Source organism: Ursus americanus, chromosome 23, assembly GCF_024610735.1.
Source record: "Ursus americanus isolate L20-20 chromosome 23, mUrsAme1.1.p, whole genome shotgun sequence".
NCBI classification, from domain to species: domain Eukaryota; kingdom Metazoa; phylum Chordata; class Mammalia; order Carnivora; family Ursidae; genus Ursus; species Ursus americanus.
In genome coordinates, this window is record NC_142149.1 from 16,173,111 (window position 1) to 16,192,388 (window position 19,278).

At 36.8% G+C, this 19,278-nt stretch overlaps 1 protein-coding gene across 6 annotated transcripts in view; it reads left to right on the top strand.

Moving 5' to 3' along the window:
* CDC27 (cell division cycle 27) overlaps positions 1–12,553 on the top strand; it is a 73,630-nt gene extending 61,077 nt beyond the window's left edge. For 4 of the 6 annotated variants that reach the window (XM_045813886.2, XM_045813888.2, XM_087854244.1 and 1 more), the window contains 4 exons: positions 1,487–1,615; positions 6,822–6,896; positions 7,705–7,861; positions 9,497–12,553. In XM_045813886.2, the coding sequence (XP_045669842.1) occupies positions 1,487–1,615; positions 6,822–6,896; positions 7,705–7,861; positions 9,497–9,579 (444 nt within the window). In that variant the 3' untranslated portion in view covers positions 9,580–12,553. The remainder of the gene's footprint in view (positions 1–1,486; positions 1,616–6,821; positions 6,897–7,704; positions 7,862–9,496) is intronic. The other 2 variants (XM_045813889.2, XM_045813890.2) reach the window with 1 other exon arrangement.
* The last annotated feature ends 6,725 nt before the right edge of the window (positions 12,554–19,278 follow it).

The following is a 19,278-nucleotide window of genomic DNA, read 5'->3' on the forward strand; positions in this document are numbered from 1 at the left end:
GAGAAGAACTATAGTTCTTTATAATTTTTTTTAGTTGCCATGGTAACTTTTTTCATAGATACTATGCAAAATATATCAACAAAGAATTTTTCTTCATCACTTAAGTAAATCAAACTTAAGTACCTCTTGATACCTTTTAGTGAAGTTGGACATCTTTTAAATTAGGCTTTCTTCTAAAGTGATTGTGGAATAGATGGTTTTAAAATTTTGTGTGCTTCATTTGAAGAAGTTTTCAGGTAATAGAATATGGTTTTCTCTGTTAGAGAGCTAGTGTTGAGGATTTCAGTCCAGTGGGCAGAATATTTGGCCACGTGTAGTAATAACCTTGAGCAAAGATCATCGTGCAGATGAATTTAGCAACCGGATTTGGGCAGTACCATTCTCGTTACAGTGCGTAGTATTTGTTCAAGTTCCACAGCCACATCCACGCACTTACGTTTCTTTTTAACATACAGTTCGTCCAAGGAGGAGCACGGCATAGCATGAGTGTATGCGAATGAATAAATAGTGATGTTTGGGGTTGTGTGGGGGTTTTCTTTATTTAAAATATTTACTTCCCCATATTACAGATCAGTGGTTTTCAATGTAATTGAAATGTAATTGTTCTGAGTGAAGCAGGGCTGGTAAGGGTTTAGAGCCAAATCCTCTAGTGTTTCTTTGAACATAGTTTTGAAAAGCCTAAGATTTAGAGGACCATAATAAACATTGAAATGTGAGTATTATCTAGCTAAATAGTACAGATTTTCTTTTTTTTTTTTTTTTAAGATTTTATTTATTTATTTGACAGAGAGATAGCCAGTGAGAGAGGGAACACAAGCAGGGGGAGTGGGAGAGGAAGAAGTTCCCCCAGCAGAACAGGGAGCCTGATGCGGGGCTCAATCCCAGGACCCTGGGATTACGCCCTGAGCCGAAGGCAGACGCTTAACGACTGAGCCACCCAGGCGCCCCAGTACAGATTTTCTTGTGAGGGAAAAATCAAGGTTTTTCTTGTCTTTTAGACTTAAAGGTACTAAATATCTGCTCTAAAGATAAAATAATCATTGTGAATTATCATTATGGATACATAATGGTGGATTGAGTGCCAGAGGACCTAGGTTCTGATCCCAGAGCAAGTTATTTAACATTCTGGGCTTCAGTATTCTCATCTTGAAAGTGAAGCAGTTTAACTAGAATTAGAAGAGATTTTAGAGATAATCTATTAATAGTCTGGTAATCAACTATTAAGTCCACTTAACTCTGTGGAAAACCCTCTCAGACCATACAACTGTAGTAGTTTTAATATCTTTTTATTTTAAGTAATCTGTATGCCCAAGTGGGGCTCGAACTCATGACCCTGAGATCAAGAGTTGCATGCACTACCAACTGAGCCAGCCAAATGCCTCAGTAGTCTTATTATCTTTACGTTGATTTGAGTCACAGTGTTTGGTTCTCCCCTTTCTTCATACGTATCAAAAGGAAACATTAATATGATCTTTATTTCTTACAGGTTCAGCATGCACTGAAAAAATCCGAGAAGGCTTTGGATACCCTAAACAAAGCCATTGTCATTGATCCCAAGAACCCTCTATGCAAATTTCACAGAGCCTCAGTTTTATTTGCAAATGAAAAATATAAGGTAAGATATATATTTTAGTGGTTTTCAGCATTTTATTGCTTAAGTTTTGCCCCTTCTTTTAATAGACCAAAAGCTATTTATACTTTTTCATCTCTGATAGTTTATTTTTCCCATTTCCAGAAGCTATTCATTTTCTTTTGTGATTTTATTTATTTATGAAATTCTGATAGGATGAATTGTATGGATATTTAGGAATATGTGTTATCCCTCGTAAGGACTCCATATATAGAAAGGCAGTTTTTCCATCAGGGAGTTATCTTAAGGGTAAGATCTAAACCATCTTCTTAGGACCAAAATATCTGAACAGGTGGCAAACGAATGTGTGTACATTATTCAACAGATATTTACTGAGTACCTATTACATGTCCAGGACTAGGAATATAGTGGCAAGGAAACCAAAGCAATCACATTTCCTGCCTTTGAAGAACTCACCGTATAGTACCCGTTTAGAGCGGCAACAGACGTTAATCAAGTAATGACAAAAATAATAAATGTTGAGTACATAAAGGAAACGTATAGTGAGTTATGGAAGCTTATCATAAGGATACTTGGTCTAGTCTGATGTGTTTCTCTCTCCTTCTCACACTATTTTCCAAATTGTGGAGCTGTAGCATGAAAAAAAACAGAAAAGAAGATAAGGAAAATTGAGAAAGAAAAAAGAGGCATAAAGTGACATGGGATTTTTGTCATCATTTACTCAATCATAAACCATGAGTACAAAGTTTTTATCTAAAGTTCAGGTTACTTTTTTAATAAATTTAGGCTTTTCCTAAAAAGAGTAAAAACTTACCAAAAAAAGAAAACCTCCAAAATTTAAGTGCACTGAAAATGTTGGGCCAAATAATCCATTTCAGTAGACTTCCCTAGAAATCAGTTCCCGTACACATTGACATTTGCTGAAATTGAAAAATACAAAACCAATGATAAACTCTTAATATTTCCAAACTAATAAAGATACATATGGGATCAACCATCTAATTTATTCTTTGTCATTTATTCAGTGATTCCCCTAATCTGACTCTGTTTTTCTTTATCAAGAAGTGGATGTCTAGTCCTAAAGCTACTTTTAAATCGAAGAAACACTTTTCAACTTTTAACTTGCTCTTTGAGGTACTATATGTAATTCGTCATTTGTTTTCGTGTTTTTGCATCATTGTACCTCTTTACATTTGTGGTCAGGTTCTTCAATTGAAGGATTTTATTCAATTTATTATTCTCAAAGCCATTTTAATGCCAACACACCTACCAAGTATGCCATATAAATCAGCCCTGTATTTGGTTCAAGAAGCCCAAATTCTAATCTGATCTATTGTTGAAGCCGTAGTGGTCACAGCCATTTTTGCCTACCAGCTTAGGGTTTGGCTAAATCATAAGGCCTACTTTGATGCATGGGTATATCCAGGATAGCTCTATTAAAATAAAAAGGGGTATGAGGAGAAGTTACTGATTACTTCTGAAATATCTTGGCTTGAAAAATGAAAAGCAAATGGTGGCAACCTCTCTGTGGCAAAAGTCTTGCTACATATCATCCTATATAATGTGCTGCATTGATATCAGGTAAGTCTTAAGTCTTTAAGGCAGAAATGAGATACTATGTTAGACACTGTTTCTCAATGAGTCTTAGTAATTAGATTATCGAGGTGGGGAGGTATGATAGATGCATGAAATTTTTATAACAATTAGAGCACGCAGTTATAGAAAGAAAACCTTCTGAACTGTGTGTGGTGAGCAGTTAAGGATTGGGGTGCATTGTCCCAGTTAAGATTTCTTTAAAGCAGTGATTCTCAAAGTGTGGCTTGGGAACTTCTGGGGGTCCCCAGAAATCCTTTCAAAGAGTCTACAAGGTCAAAACTATTTTCATAATAATATTTAGATGTTATTTGCCTTTTTCACTCTTATTCTCTCACCGACGTACAGTAGAATTTTCCAAAAGCTACGTGACAAACAGATTGAATGCAGAAGCAGATAAGAGAGTCCAGCTGTTTTCTTTTAACCAGAGATTTGCAAAAATTTTAAGCAGTACCACTATTCTTACTGACTTATTGTTCTGAAAAAGTTATTTTTCATTAAAAAAATATTATCTGTGTTAACATGTAATGCTTTGGTGTTGTTACTTTTAAATTAATGGATAGATATTTTTAAAACTTTCCATGTTTTAATTTCTGATATAGTAAGTATCGATAGCTATAGTCCACATTAACAAAAACTCTTTGGGTTCCTCAGTAAGCTTTAAGAGTGTAAAGAAGTCTGGACACCCAACAAGTGTGAAAATTGCTTTTTTGTAGTATTAAAATCAGTCTCCGGCTTCTTCGTTGTGTTACAGGCTTTATCAGTCCCTGTCAGTAATGTTTGACAGGTGTTAACAGTGATTGTAAGTAGATAATATCGGTGACCACAGATCTTTTGTCTTGATTCTTTTATTCCATGTATATTTTACAATACTTAATAGTATGGAAGGAATAGAGAAGTCTACCTCATAGAATTATCATATGTAATAAGTCTTCCATTCCTAGACAAGTAAGCATGATTGTCAAACCCAGTCAGCCCAGCAGGGCTTCGAGTTTCTCTCTCTTGGGTTGCCAGCAGTTAGGAAGATAATGAAGTATTAAGGATGCACCACAGCCCCTTATGTCCTTGTGTAAAAAGCACAGCACTCTAAACAAATACACTGTCTAAGAAAGTGCATGCGTGTGTGTGTGTGTGCGCCTTTACTCCTCTTTTTTATTCCTTTTATAGACAATTTCAAACTTCACTGTACTGTGATAATGGTCCATGGAACCTACCACCCAGCTACTTTCACACTACTTCCTACAAAACTATTTTATGTAAATCTTTTATTTTAGATAATGCTAATAAAAATTTTACAAAAGCCGAGAAATTACATTTGGCCTCAAGTTAAGGGAGGGTCAGGTGGGAATGTATTAAACTTTTTTCAGAACTGTGAATTAAGATTGATTCCTTATTCTTTATACCCTTCTTAGAGAAATAACGCTCAAGTCTTATACCGATCAATGAATCAATCCCTTATGTTACCCAAATGCTACAATCCTCTGATACTTTTATTAGCCCACTATCTGTGATCACTGCTTTATTCCTTATATCTTTATGGGGGCTTTTTATGAAAGTAATAGACTTGTTACCCAAAAATTCAAATAAAATGAAAGTATAAAAAAATACGAAGTGGAATGTGCCTCATAAGGGGACCCTCTAGGGAGGAGCATTGTTAATAACTCAGGACATACTTCTTTAGATCTTTTTCTCATTATTTATATATTTTAATTGTACCTAACAAAGTAGACTTACCCTGTTGTGGTAGGCAGGGTAATGACCTCTCAAGGGTACCCGTGCCCTAATCCTGAGCACCTGTGAATGTGTTACTTCACACAGCAGAAGAAACTTTACAGATATGATTTAAGGATATGGATCTTGAGTTAGGGAGAGTATCCTGCGTTATTCAGGCGGTCCTAGTCTAATCACATGAATCTGAAAAGTGGAGGGTCTTTCCCAGCTGTAGTCAGAACTAGCATGAGAAGGACTCAACCAGCCTTTGTAGCCTTTGAAGATGGAGAAAGGAGGCTGCAAGCCAAAAAATGTGGGCAGCCTCTAGATGCCAAGAAAGACAGGGAAACAGATACCCTCCAGAAAGGAAGGCACCTTGATTTTAGCCCAGTGAGACTCATATTGGACTTCTAATACACAGACGATAAGATAAAAAATTTCTTGTTTTAAGCCATCAAAATTGTGGTAATTTGTTATGACAGAATAGGAAACTAATAAAACTGAACAAACTGTTCTATAATTTGCTTTTTTTCACTTTAACACTCGTATGGATAGATACTTTGATGCTTACCTTTTTTTTTTTTTTTAAACCTAACTTACATTGGATTTTGTTTTACTACAAAGAGTATAGAGAAGAAAAGTAGATAACCTCTGTGGACATTAAAGAGAAATAAAATATAATATTTATGTTAGAAAATTCAAAAAATAGAGAAAGCTACCAAGGAGAAAATAGAAGGTTCCTCCTCTTCCCCTTTTACCTCAATCATCCCCTTCCCAAAGGGGAGCAAAGATGTATTGATTTCTGCCAGAAAAAAAGAAAAATTTATATATATGCTCACATAAATATAAAATAACTGTTTTATAACATAACTATTTGTATATGTATGGTATATATGTTTTGTTACAAAAGAAATAGTATTATTGCACATACCCTTTTGCATCTCACTTTGCTTCTTTTTTTTTTCTTTTAACATACGGCTGAGCACCTACAGATGTAGTGTCCACAGAGGATGGACAGTTTGTTTAACTAAGCTATGATTAGACACGCCGTGATTGCTTCTAGTGATTTGCAGTAACAGGTTAGGTTGAATGTTCTTACAAAGATGATTTAGTGAGCTTTCTAAAATATATCCCTGGGACAAACGCCTAGCAGCGGGATTGCTGAATCAATGGTACAGCTTTTAACTTATTAAATAGTTATTGGTCAATTGTTCTCACAAACAGGTCGCATCAGTTTACAATTCCACCTTTAGTGATGAGAATGTCCATTCCTCTCTTTCTCATGGTAACTTTATGCAACATCAAGTTATTTTTATTTTCATCCATTTGCTAGGTGAAAAATGGACAATATCTCATTTGAGGAACCAGTTTTATTTTTGATCATCATGCCTTTCTTTTAAATACAAATCTATTTCTCTGTCTTTTCTCTCAATTTCCCAACCCTTTAACAATGGTCAAAAGATTTCTAGATAGTTTTGACTTAATTCGGAGGGTTAAATTTTAGACTGTTCATCGTTAGTTAAAATGGCAGGTTGGTACAAGCTTAGTGCTTGCATCAGGGAGAAGGTTTATTAACCGAACTTCAGAATTGTTTTGTTCTGCAACTTCGTTTTCAAAACACTTTCACACACAATGTCCTGGAGTATTGTTATTTTAAATAAAATGGTGACCACAGCAAGCATCGTCACCTGCATGTATGTGTGTTCTCAGTGTACACTGGTGAATTCCTGCCATTTCTTAGTTTCTGTCGTCAGATAAGTATTTTCATGCATTTTATTTTCACAACAAGAATTAATGCAATAAGGAAGTGCATTGATTAAGATCTAGTATAAGCTTCAGTTAAGATGATTTGGAAATCAGATAAAAACAGTTGCTTAGTTAGAACTTTGTAAAATTTTGCTACTCTGTTTTTCTTTGCTTTTTTCAGTCTGCTTTACAAGAACTTGAAGAATTGAAACAAATTGTTCCCAAAGAATCCCTCGTTTACTTCTTAATAGGAAAGGTAAAGATTGGGGCCATGGTCCTAAACTGTGACTTTCATAACAACTATTAACTTCTGAAGAAGAAATATAATATATATTGTGCAACATCTATTGAGCAAATTCAACTAGAGCTCTGAACTAAATGCTCTGGGGATAAAGAATGGATTTAGTTAAAACATTTAAGAAGATGTATTGTGATGAAGGAGCAAGAACACATACCCCATAATCCTAAACATACTATGGTTTTGGAAGTATATTAGCACTTGCAGCCAATGGCAGTCATGAGTTCATAACTGAGACTACATCTTGGAAAGCTCTTAGCTTCCATTTATCAGTAAAATATGTAGGCATCCCCCCCAAAGAAGAAAATTAATGGCTCTGTGTTGTCTTAATTAGAAGAACTGGCTTCCAGGATTTCCAAAACCAGACTAGTCAAGACTTTACAGACTTGGCCCCTGGATGCCAACTGATTAAGTTAGCTGGGAACAGTGGACAGGTGTTGATATAACAGCCTTTAAAACCAGTATGAATAAATGCTAATCAAGCAGCTGATAGTCCATTTCTTTCAATTGTCATTGATCCAGTCAGATTATGATTTATTGGAAGCTCACTCTCGGAGAGATAAAGCAAGGAATTCTGAAAATATCTGAATATATTAGAAGGAACTCAGAAGTTAGTCTGAGTTTTTCTATAGGATGAAAATGGCCTACTCATCAGAGTGGGTTTATAACATGTAAATCAGAAGCCTATTTAAATTATTAATGTATAGGATTTTATCATTGAAGCTCACAACTTAATGAAAAATGTAGTGCTGCTGTTTATTTTTAGGTTTACAAGAAGTTAGGTCAAACGCACCTCGCCCTGATGAATTTCTCTTGGGCTATGGATTTAGATCCTAAAGGAGCCAATAACCAGATTAAAGAGGCAATTGATAAGCGCTACCTTCCAGATGATGAGGAGCCAATAACCCAAGAAGAACAGATCAGTGAGTATCATCCATAAGAATCAGGTTTGTATGTGTATCAAACCAGAGCGCTAATAAAACATCACCTCAGAGTTAAGCCAAGGGGAACAGATATTTCTTTATGACACAGGATAAACATGGAAATTTTCTTGAGTATTGAATATTCACAAAGCTACCTTTTACATAAGGATTTGTGGGCTGCTTTTTAATTTTATTTTTTTAACCATGGTGTATTTATACCAAATGGAATTTTAGAGAACTTAAAGAGGGCAGTATATTAACAAAGTGCGTGTGGAGTCAGGTAACTAGTCTCTGTTTTGGATCTAATTTGCTGTGTGACTTTGACAAATCCATTGCAGATTTCCAGGACCTCAGTTTAAGTTTGAATATGTAACTAATGCCTGCCTTACCTGCTTCATAGGAATGCAGGGTGGGATGGGAGGGCTGATAGATGTGACTATATGTTGAAGACATTATAAGTACTATGTGAATGAATAATAAATTTGTGCACATTTTAAAGTATTGACAAAAAAAAGTATTGACAGATCTGCAGTAGTGACTATTCAAATTCTCTGAAGCTCTGGCAAATTCAAAATCTAAAAATATGGCTAATATATATAAACTGAAGGGTCAAGAAAAGATGGGAACAAAGAAGTAGTTTAAAGCAATAGTAAATACTCTATCCCTAAATTGAGTATATATCTTTTTTTTTTTTTTAGATTTTTAAATTTTTTTTTTATTTTAGAGAGCATACAAGTGGCAGGAGGGCAGAGGGAGAGAATCTTCAAGCAGACTCCCCCGCTGGGCATGGAGCCCCACATGGGGCTCTATCCCAGGAACCATGAGATCATGACCTGAGCTGAAGCCAAGAGTCAGATGCTCAACTGACTGAGGCACTCCTAACTTGAGTGTATATCTTAAAATACCTAGTGAGAACATAACTAGTGAGAACTAAGTCCTTTTTTAAGATTTTTTTTTTTTTAGACGGGGGTGGGGGGTAGGGGCAGAGGGAGAGAATCTTAAGCATACTCCTCACCTAGCATGGAGCTGGATGCAGGGCTCAATCTCATAGCCCTGAAATCACGACCTGAACCAAAACCAAGAGTGGGTCGTTCAACCGACTGTGCCACCCAGGTGCCCCCAATAGTATTTTTTAATAATAAGAGAATTAAGAAACTTCTGATGAGACAAACTAAGATGTCTTTGTTCCAGAAAACGTGGCAAAAGGCTCTAATTAAAATCATAATTCCTATAATCCCAATAACCCTTTTTAAACTGAAGGTTGTATGTTGTTTTTCTGTGGACTAGCAAGGACTGTCCCTAAAGTAGAGTCAGCAGTTGGAGGGAGTGTCAGTCTTCTTTTAATGTCTCGGAAAACTAGCTCTAATTCCTAGGGTAGGAATAAAGAATTCATTAGGGAGAGGCAGCTTTAATAGTTAAAACTGTTAAAGGTTAAATGCAATAAACGAATCTCCTCAGACATGCTGTAAAATAAGGCACCTAATGGCATTTTACTGAAGGATATCAGGATTTTTAAGGGCCTTAACTGAAGATCTCATCTCTCTGCGTAGAATAGTTTTCCTTACTTGTTTTCATGAACCAACAAGAAATATTTGTTAGACACCTAACTGGAGACTTTTCTTTTTATTTTTAAAGTGGGAACAGATGAATCCCAGGAGAGCAGCATGACAGATGCAGACGACACACAACTTCATGCAGCTGAAAGTGATGAATTTTAACTTCTGGAAATCAGACTTTTACAACTGGATGTGTGACTAGTGCTGACATGTTTCTTGTCCCTCCATATACTGAGTCTTCACTCTTGAGCCGGCAGTGTCATCATCCATCACTTATACCATGAGTGTGCCACTTTCATTGGACCCTGACTGTACACAGAATGAAAGGCAGTGCAATATTTAGCTGCTAACAAGACTGGCTCTTTCACCAGTATGAATGACAGTTTAGGGGGTAGGATGGGGAACTTTCTTTTCTTTTCTTTTCTTTTTTCTTTTTTTCTTTAATCTCCCTTTGTTGGAAAGCTATCATGGAAGGAAGAGTTATGTTTTATCTTGAAGGAACCATTAGATATGGAAAATAGTGATGAACCAGAATTTCTTGGTCGTTTTTCCAAAAATTTGTTTTTATTTGGTTCTGTTCCTGATTAACAGAGTGACTGACCTTCATTTCTAGGTTCTTCAAGAATGGTGTTAGCAAGTGCCAGATGGAACAATAAAAAGACATTGCCTATAACAGAGTAACTTGATTGCCAAGGAATGTAAATTACCTTAAACTTGCAGTGTCTCCCATAAGCAAATGTAATGGGCCCATTGGGACTCATGTAGGAATCAAATATCCCTCCATACAGTGTACACTTATTCTTGGCAAGAATGCTTTAATGTCTAACCCAAGAATTTTAATTTATTCATCTTGCTTCAAAGTGTTGATCATTGTCTTGGTATTGCAAACTTTAAAGTTGTCCCTTTACCATATTGCCTCTTCTCTTTGAGCTCTGTGGGATCACCTTTAACATTCAGAGATGGTAGAGTGTTTACCCACTGAAAAGCCAAAACAAGGCCCTTAATAGCCACTTCAGTTCACCATAAGAATCGAGAACACTAAAGTGGAGAGACTTTAAGAGATCATGATAGCGAAAGCCTTAATACAATCAAAATTGTACCATAACCTTGAATCTATATTTGTTCAAGAAAGTATCCCTTTGACTTTTCTGAGTGTTTAAGCAGGGTGCAGAAATGTGTAGTGAACCGTTGGTTGAGGTCATTTCCATTCTTTTCAGCTCTTTGCTTCAAATTATTTTCAGTAGTGTGAGTCACCAAAACGTTTACCAAGAGTGATTGGGTTTAGGATATTAGAAATTTTTAGCTGCAAAAAAAACCACAAAACCCATTCTTATGAAGGAGTTGAGTTCTCTCCTGAGTTTCTCATAATATAAGTTGGTGTCTTTGGGGAATGGCCACAATTTTAAAGATCTAATTATGCATAATAAAACAGGAATTATTGGAATTTCACAGTAACAGATTTACGTCTTAAATTGTGTATCTCCTTTATTGTAATGTATTGAAATTTTTAGAGAAACTTTAGTTGTTAACGTTTTTTTAAGTGCCAATGTCAGAATATAACAAATTATAGTTTCTTATGAATGACAGGCCTACGGTTATTATTTTGGATTATTTGATGAAGGACAAATGTATCTATTGGTTACCTGTACTTGTCAAGTTGTGAAAATAAGGTGGATTACAGAAGATGTGAACAAAATTTTAACCCGTAGACTCAGTAACTTCCTATCATTTACTATTAATCTGCTCATTTGAATGTGGATTAGATACCATCATAAATTAATTCAAGTCAGAGTCTTAGATTAGGTATTGGGTGCCAGAGAGGTATTTAACAAAATTTCCTACCTAAATCTATGTAATATGTGCTGCTTAAAGAAATAATTTATAAGAAAAAGGGAAGTTTGGGAGTAAGCGAATATCATTAAAAATTCCCAAAGGCTAGCACTTGGATTCTAACAAATATTCCATTTTATTCATTAGTTCTTTAATATTTAATTTTATATTCCTTTATTTTTTTAATTGGCAAATCGTAAGCCAGCTATATAACAGTATCAAATACAGAATTTCATAGAAAGCTTCACCCTGAGCTCTGTTACAAAGCCTGGAGAAAGCTAAACTCAGAACATAATTTGCTAATGTATAATTATCTTCTTGTAGTAGGAATTTATGTCCTGTGCTAGAGGTGAGAGCCTTTCTGGTACTAATTTGAGACCAAGGATAAAAGGATAGTTGTGGAAGGCACACCATGGCAGTGGGTGGCTATGGGACTCTCAGCCCAAGCTTAGCCTGATTTCACTTTCCTCACACCTACTTTCAAAATGTTTAGGTATTTGAAGCCTTATTCCCACCTAGTAACTGTTTCTGGCCTGCCTCTTTTTTTTTTTTTTTTTTTTTGCCTGGAATGAGGATCAAACAACCAGAAAAGGACATACATTTTGATCAAGCAAAATGTTTGTTTGAAATTTCAGTAGTTACTTTGAAGGAAATTTAAAATACTAAGAACTTTAACATCCTTTTTAGTCTCTTTAAGCTTTTTACACACATGCATATATGTGTACACACACACACACTTTTGTTCATAAGTTATGTTGTGGCATTGGATATTTTTCCCCCTTGGAAATGGTTCTTAACTGGGATTTTAGAAGGTTGGAAATATTTTTTCAAGTGAACAATGGTACTCAAAATAATGAAAGGTGGTCCCTACTTTTTCTGTATTTCATTATTTTAAAATTTTTGGTTTTTTTCCCAAGAACTGCAAGTTACATTTGAACCATGCTGCTGTTGTACCTTAAACAAAAACTCAGTGATAACCAGTATTTAGTCTATTAAAAATGCTCTTTTTTGAAGAAAAAAGTTTGGAAGTCTCTGATTAGCCAGAATATAGTATGGGTCTTCACTGAGAAATAAGGTAACCCGTTTTCTTTGTGAAAACCCAGGAAAATGCAAGTGTGGGTGTGATGTGTGTGTTCTATTTGCATTGAAACAATGTAATTTTGTGTCTTTTTTTGCTTTTCCTGACTTATTTCAGAAATTGTACAGTCCTGGGGGGGCGGGGAGAAAGCCTTTTCTGTTAATATATTTGCAATTCATTAAAGGATACGGAAAATCCAAATAAATTACTTTTGAAAGCAATTTATAATCAAGTTGTTGAAGCTACATAACAGCTGTGCCATCTGTATTTTTATAGTAAGGCGCAGCAAAATAGCGAAAAATTAACAGTTTTACATTCCACGAAAGTCTCGGGCAGTGTTTCTCTAATTTTTTTTTTTTTAAACTTAGACCCTCTTCTAATACATACATATACTTTTTTTAAAGCTCACATTCTTTTTTAGTTATTATTTGGAATTTCAAAACAAATATTGTTGACAAAAATGTAATTTTTAGAATGTATTTTTTTTTCAAACTACAGAAGTCCCTTGCCAGCAGCTGCTACTTTGCAAGTCACCTGCTTATTCTTTAATCATATGATTTCTGAAATGTATTTAAAAGAGACACAAAGCTTTTTTGTCCCAATTAGAATCTTTTAAAAATCAAAAAAGAAAAAAATTTTTTTTTAATTTTATTTACTTATTTGTCAGAGAGAGAGAGCACACGAGGAGGCGAAGAGAGAATCAGGCTCCCCACTGAGCAAGGAGCCCGACACAGGACTCAATCCCAGGACCCCGGGATCATGACCTGAGCCGGAGGCAGACGCTTAACCAACTGAGCCCCCCCAGTTGTCCCAAGAAAGAGAATTCTGAGAGAAGTACAATGGAGAAACTAAATTTTACCCTGGTCTGGTTATCTTGGATAAAGTATAGAGAGCTGAATGGTTTTGTCAGACTTGAAGACGGGGTGGCAATAGAGAAAACACATGAAGTGGGATGAGTTGCGCAGATCAGTGGGAACAATAGGCTTCATAACCTTCCCCAGGACCTGCCTTTTACTGTCAGTTGCACAGGGGTAACTAGTAGAAGTGTAGACTGGAAGCAAGCTTTGGCTTGTTTAGCTGCTAATTAATGGTTCAGTGTAAGTTTTCTTTTTCTTTATAAGTGCAAACTGTGCTTAATACCCACATTTAATGAAATCTTGCCGTATGTACTGTGTTACTTGATCTTCCCATAGTATTTTCAGTCTTCAACCCCATAAAGTAGGTGTTACTCCATTTTACAAAAGAGGAAACGGCTTCAACCATGAGATAGAGCTTGGGCATTAGTGTATGTTCAAACCCTTTTATTCAGTTTTAGACTTCCTCTGGCAGTTTCAAATCATGTCTCATGTTGACTGTTAGGTGTCCTCTCTAGCATTTTTAAATTATCTGCTATAGAGTATCATAAAAGTTTGGGTTTTACGGAGGAAACTTTAGTATGAACTGTAGATTCAGATCTATCCTATGCATAGTCCTTTGATGGTGCTTTGATCTGTATCCTGTTTTCCTTCTCACACTGAAATTGAAAGTATGTTATCCCTTCTTGAATGACTAGAATTTGCTTTAAGATAGAAAACAAAATTAAATTTTTTACTACCCATTTCTTCTCCCTATCACAAGCATTCTTTTTCAGTACCCTCAAAATAGACTTTTCAATTTGATGCTAAAAGCTACATTTGAGGAGAAATTCAAGTCCTTGAAAATGCATATTGCCTCAGCGGAGTTTGAGTAAGAAAAGGACTAACAGTAGAAGCTAAGAAGAACAAGGAGGTAGAATTAAGGTTTCTAATCTTGTGTTTTCAAAAAGCACTAAACTGATACCTAGGAAATAGAGATTTTGCCCCTCAGTAACTCGGTGACCTTGAACAATTCTTAAGCCTTTTTCTGACCAATACAAAGAAGATGAGCTCTGCCCTTCTTGGCTCACAGAGGACTGAGGATCAATGTGTAAAATCACCATGGAAGTGCTTTGGTTGCACTGTGGTAATAGGACAGTGGTAATAATAGGGTGAGATGATGTCATGGAAAATTGATTAGGTTGATCCCAAGACATGATCCCGTGAGACAAGTTCACCGTAGAACAGTAAACTCTAACAGGGATTGTCTATGGCCTGCAGGCCAAATGGCTCATTGCCTGTTTCATTTTATTGGAACAGCCAAGCCCATTTGTTTACATGTAGTGGCCTTCTCACTTCGGGACAGTTGAACAGTTGCACAGAAACTATCTGGCCTACAAAGCATCAATATTTACTCTCTGTATCTGTATATATTTTTAAATATATATACACATAGTATAGATTATACTGTACATATGATCTGACATTTTATGTTCTGCAACCCCTGATCTATACTTATAGCTGTATTGGCATAACCATCTGCAAATCACCCAAATAACATGTTCTCTGCGGTGCTAGGTTCTTCTCAATGCTTTATGAATTAAATCACTGGGCAAGGTGCTACACAAGAAAAGTCATCAGTTCTTAGTTTTTGAATAACAAGACTTGATTGGGTAAAGGGATTTCCTTGTATATAACGGCACTCCTTAAACTTATTGCCAGTTGGTAGCATTTATACCAATGCTACATCTGTGCCCATGATCACTTGAATATCTTGAATAACACTAGCGTTTACTTGCTTTTTATTTCGCATTTATGGATCGCTTTGATAGAATAATCTCCCTTCATCTTTACAGTCTTAAAAGGTAAGGCATGTATTATCTGCTTGATACAAGAGGAAACTAAGGCTTAAAGAAACCAGAACATTGGCAAAAAGTGGAAACTCCCAGGAACAACTTGGCAGACGTTTGTTCACACATTATTGGCCAGGACTGGATCACAGAATCATCCCCAGCCGCAGGGGATGCTGGTAAATTTAGAGTCCCGTAAAACGGAATGGGTTTGCTATGACTAGTTTAGATAAATCATGATTTCTCTCCTGGGTTGTACACAAAGAAACAGATTTTGTTAGCAAAGAAGGGGGGGGTGGCTGTTGGTTCAAGAGCCAAGAGACCCTGACGCACTGCTGTTCAGAAATTTCTGCTTTGTGGCAACTGACGTTGTATTCAACTTAGTGAACTTTCTTACCAAAGAGTTGGTAGGGTTTCTGTTTAAGATTATACTATCTTCAAATATTGATGTTGATTCCTTTCTACTGCTTTTACAACGTACCTTATTTCTTTCTTCATTTTCACTGCTATGGCCGGGACCACCAGTATGCTGAGCAGTAGCAGCCATAATAGCAGGCACTCGCTGTCTTGCTCCCAATCTTAAAGAAAATGCTTAAACTTGCTCAAACTTTCAACTCTATAAAACCTCAATCCACTGTTATGCAGTTATGTCCCCTTTGCTAATCTCCTTGCCAACCCCAACACTCAACTCCCACTTCAACTACCATTTATAGGCACTGATACTCAATGAAGATACCTTTCTATTGCTAGTTTTCAGTGGTTCTTGTTATGACTAGGGCCTGAAATGTACCCATCTATTAAGCATGTTGAGACTTCTGGGGCTGGAAAGCAGTGACAGTAGCCTGATTACAAATCTGCCCCTCACTTTGCCAAAACAACTCTCAAATAGAATAGAACAAATAAAAACTACACAGGGTTCATGCCTTCACTACTAGAAGCTTGTGACTTCAAATCACCTGTAAGTAGTGGGGCGGGGGGGGGGAAACCAGTAGGGATCCTGCTGCCACCATAAGCCTGTGGGGGTAGAGAGTGAGGAAAGGGGTTGAATCACTCCGTGGGACAGCAGAAGGGAGGAGTGGACTTAGAGGAAGCACAAACAGAACCTACGGGGGGAAAATGGAACAATAAACACAAAATACTAAACACATTTTGGCACTCAGTAGGTCACAGTCTTCACTTGAGGGAAAGGTTTGAAAATGGGCAGGGCCAGGAGTGGCAGCCTCATAGCAGCCATGTTGCTGGGGGAGAGCGGGTAATGAAGAGGTAATGAAAGAGAAGACGGAAATGGAAGACTGGCAGAAACAAAGCACATCAACATTTCTTCCCACCCACCAGCAAAATCCTTAAACCGCATGAAGGGGGTGGAACTGACAGATAAGGGCTCTGAAACTAAGAACTCTGTCCGTGAAATTATTTGGAATAGAGTACAGCCACCCACATCCTCCACAAAGTCAGAAAATGTCAATTAGAGCCTTTCCGGTGGTGAAAAGTCTCCCCAGCAAACAAACACAAGGCTGAAGTAAAGACCTAGCCTTTCAAAGGCATCTGGGAAAGTGAAAAGCCATCCTATATCAGAAAAAGAAGAAAAAAAAACAAAACAAACAAAAAATGGTGGATTTGAATACACTAAAAACCCTTTGCATGACCAAAAACATGCAAATGACAGAGAAGAAATATTTGCCCATATGTCACAAGTAAAAGACTAATACTCCTAATGTATAAAAAAAAGTCTAATTTTGAGAGAGGGAGTGAATAGACAGTCCCAAAAAGATTTAAAAATGGCTCTCAACCATGTAAAGTTGTTCACCTTCACTCAATAAGAAATGCAAATTAAAACTACATTGAGAGGCGCCTGACTGGCTCAGTTGGTAGAGCATGGACTTGATCTCAGGGTCCCGAGTTCAAGCCCCACGTTGAGCATAGAGTTTACTAAAAAAAAAAAAAAGACTGCCTACACTGAGATGTCAGATCACTATGTTGTACCCCTGAAATTAATGTAATCTTGTATGTGTCAGCTATACTCAAATAAAAAAAAATTTTAACTATGTTGAGATGTGATTTCTCACCCAATAGATGGGCAAAAATTCGAAACTTGAATATAAACTCAGTTGGCAAAGCTGTGTCTTGGACCAGGAGGGATGTGTGTGCAGGGATGGGGGTAAAAGTACGAACAAATCCGGAACTCTTTAGTAGGTGTGCTTTCGTGGCATGGTCAAGCAATTGGGAGACTATTTTAAGCATGTTACGGGATCGAACATATGAATAAACACATCGATAGCACTAGGGATCGGAGTTCTCACTGTAGAAGACGTGTGACTATGGAGAAGAAGAAAGCAAGAAGCAACCCTGTGGTGATTAACTGGAATTGAAATTTTTGTTTTGAACTCATGATTTCTAAAATATATATGTATGTGTATATGCATATATACATGGTATGTATACACGCATTTATGTATTTATTACATGAATATTTGTAGGTATGTGTGTGTGTTTGTGTATATATATGTATACATGTTCAACTCTCTCCTCTGAAACGGCCAAAGGCAAAGACATCCCATTAGCAATGAGCACACTTAGTGCTCCAATCTTGGTCTCATACCTTTCCCCACTAAAAGAACCAGGGCTCAGAGAAATGACTGATTCTAGGCTTAGGATAGGGAAAGTAAACATTTTGCTATGCCAGAAAGTAAGAAAGAGCTAAAAAATAAAAACCAAAAAAATGATGGAGTTATATTACAAGGATGCAGGAGCACACTGGAGAAATTCGATAGCTCTTCAATTGGATAGTCAAAATTACATCCACTGAAGGACAGCCAGATCACGTGTGCCTCCAGGTGTAATGTCCTGAAAGAGACATCTTTCAAATACAATATCACCTATACAGTATTCCTGCCGAGAATGCGTAACCTCAATTGAAACAAAGGAAACACTGGACAAATACAAAATAAGGAACATGCTATTTTAAAAAACAGAATGTTTTTTGGAAGAACCACCGTATTGTTTTCCAGAGTGGCTGCATCAGTTTGCATTCCCACCAACAGTGCAAGAGGGTTCCCTTTCTCCACATCCTCGCCAACATCTGTTGTTTCTTGTGTGGATTAAGAAACAAAACAGAATAAAGCATCAGGGTGGGGGAAGACATTCTTCAAGAATGTTAATGTCATAAAAGATGTCTGCGGAATTGTTCCAAATTAAAAGAGACTGAAGACATGACAACCACGGAAACAGGTCCATAAGAACAGAGAACAGATTGGGGGGTGCCAGAGGGGACGGGAACTGGAAAATGGGCAAAATGGGTGAAGGGAAGTGGGAGGTACAGGCTTGTCATGGAATGAATGGGTCACAAGGATAAGAGGTACAGGACAGGGAATATAGTCAATGGTATTAAAACAAAACGAAACAAAACATGACAACTAAATGTAACACCTGATCCGAGAATGGATCCTGTCCTGCAGGGAAAAAAAATCCTCTAAAGGATATGATGAGGTCAAATGACAAATTTAGAATATGTATGGTAGGGGCGCCTGGCTGGCTCAGGCAAAGACTGTGCAACTCTTTTTTTTTTCTTTTTAAAGATTTCTTATTTATTTATTTGACAGAGAGAGAGAGACAGCCAGCGAGAGAGGGAACACAAGCAGGGGGAGTGGGAGAGGAAGAAGCAGGCTCATAGCAGAGGAGCCCGATGCGGGGCTCGATCCCGGAACGCTGGGATCACGCCCTGAGCCGAAGGCAGACGCTTAACGACTGAGCCACCCAGGCGCCCCAAGAGTGTGCAACTCTTGATCTCAGGGTCGTCAGTTTGAGCCCCACGTTGGGTGTAGAGATTACTTAAATAAATAGAACTTAAAGAATATGTATGGTATAATAAGGTATTATAAATTTATGAACTGTTGTTATGTAAGAGAATATCCCTATTTTTAGGAAATACACACTGAAGTATTTAGGTGTTAAAGGGCCATGATATTTATAATTTACCCCTGAAACTCTCAGAAAAAGGAATACACACACACACACACATATATGTAATTATGTATATAGACAAATTTAACGAAATCTGTAGACACATTCATATATAAGTACATGTGTGTGTGTGTTTGGAGAGAGAAAGGGAGAGCAAATAAGGTACATATTAACAACAGGTGAATCTGGGTAAAGAGTTTTTTTATAATATATATATATATATATATATATACATATATATGTATATATATATTTTTTTTTTTTTCTTAAGTAGGCTCCATGCCCAACGTGGGGCTTGAACACACCACCC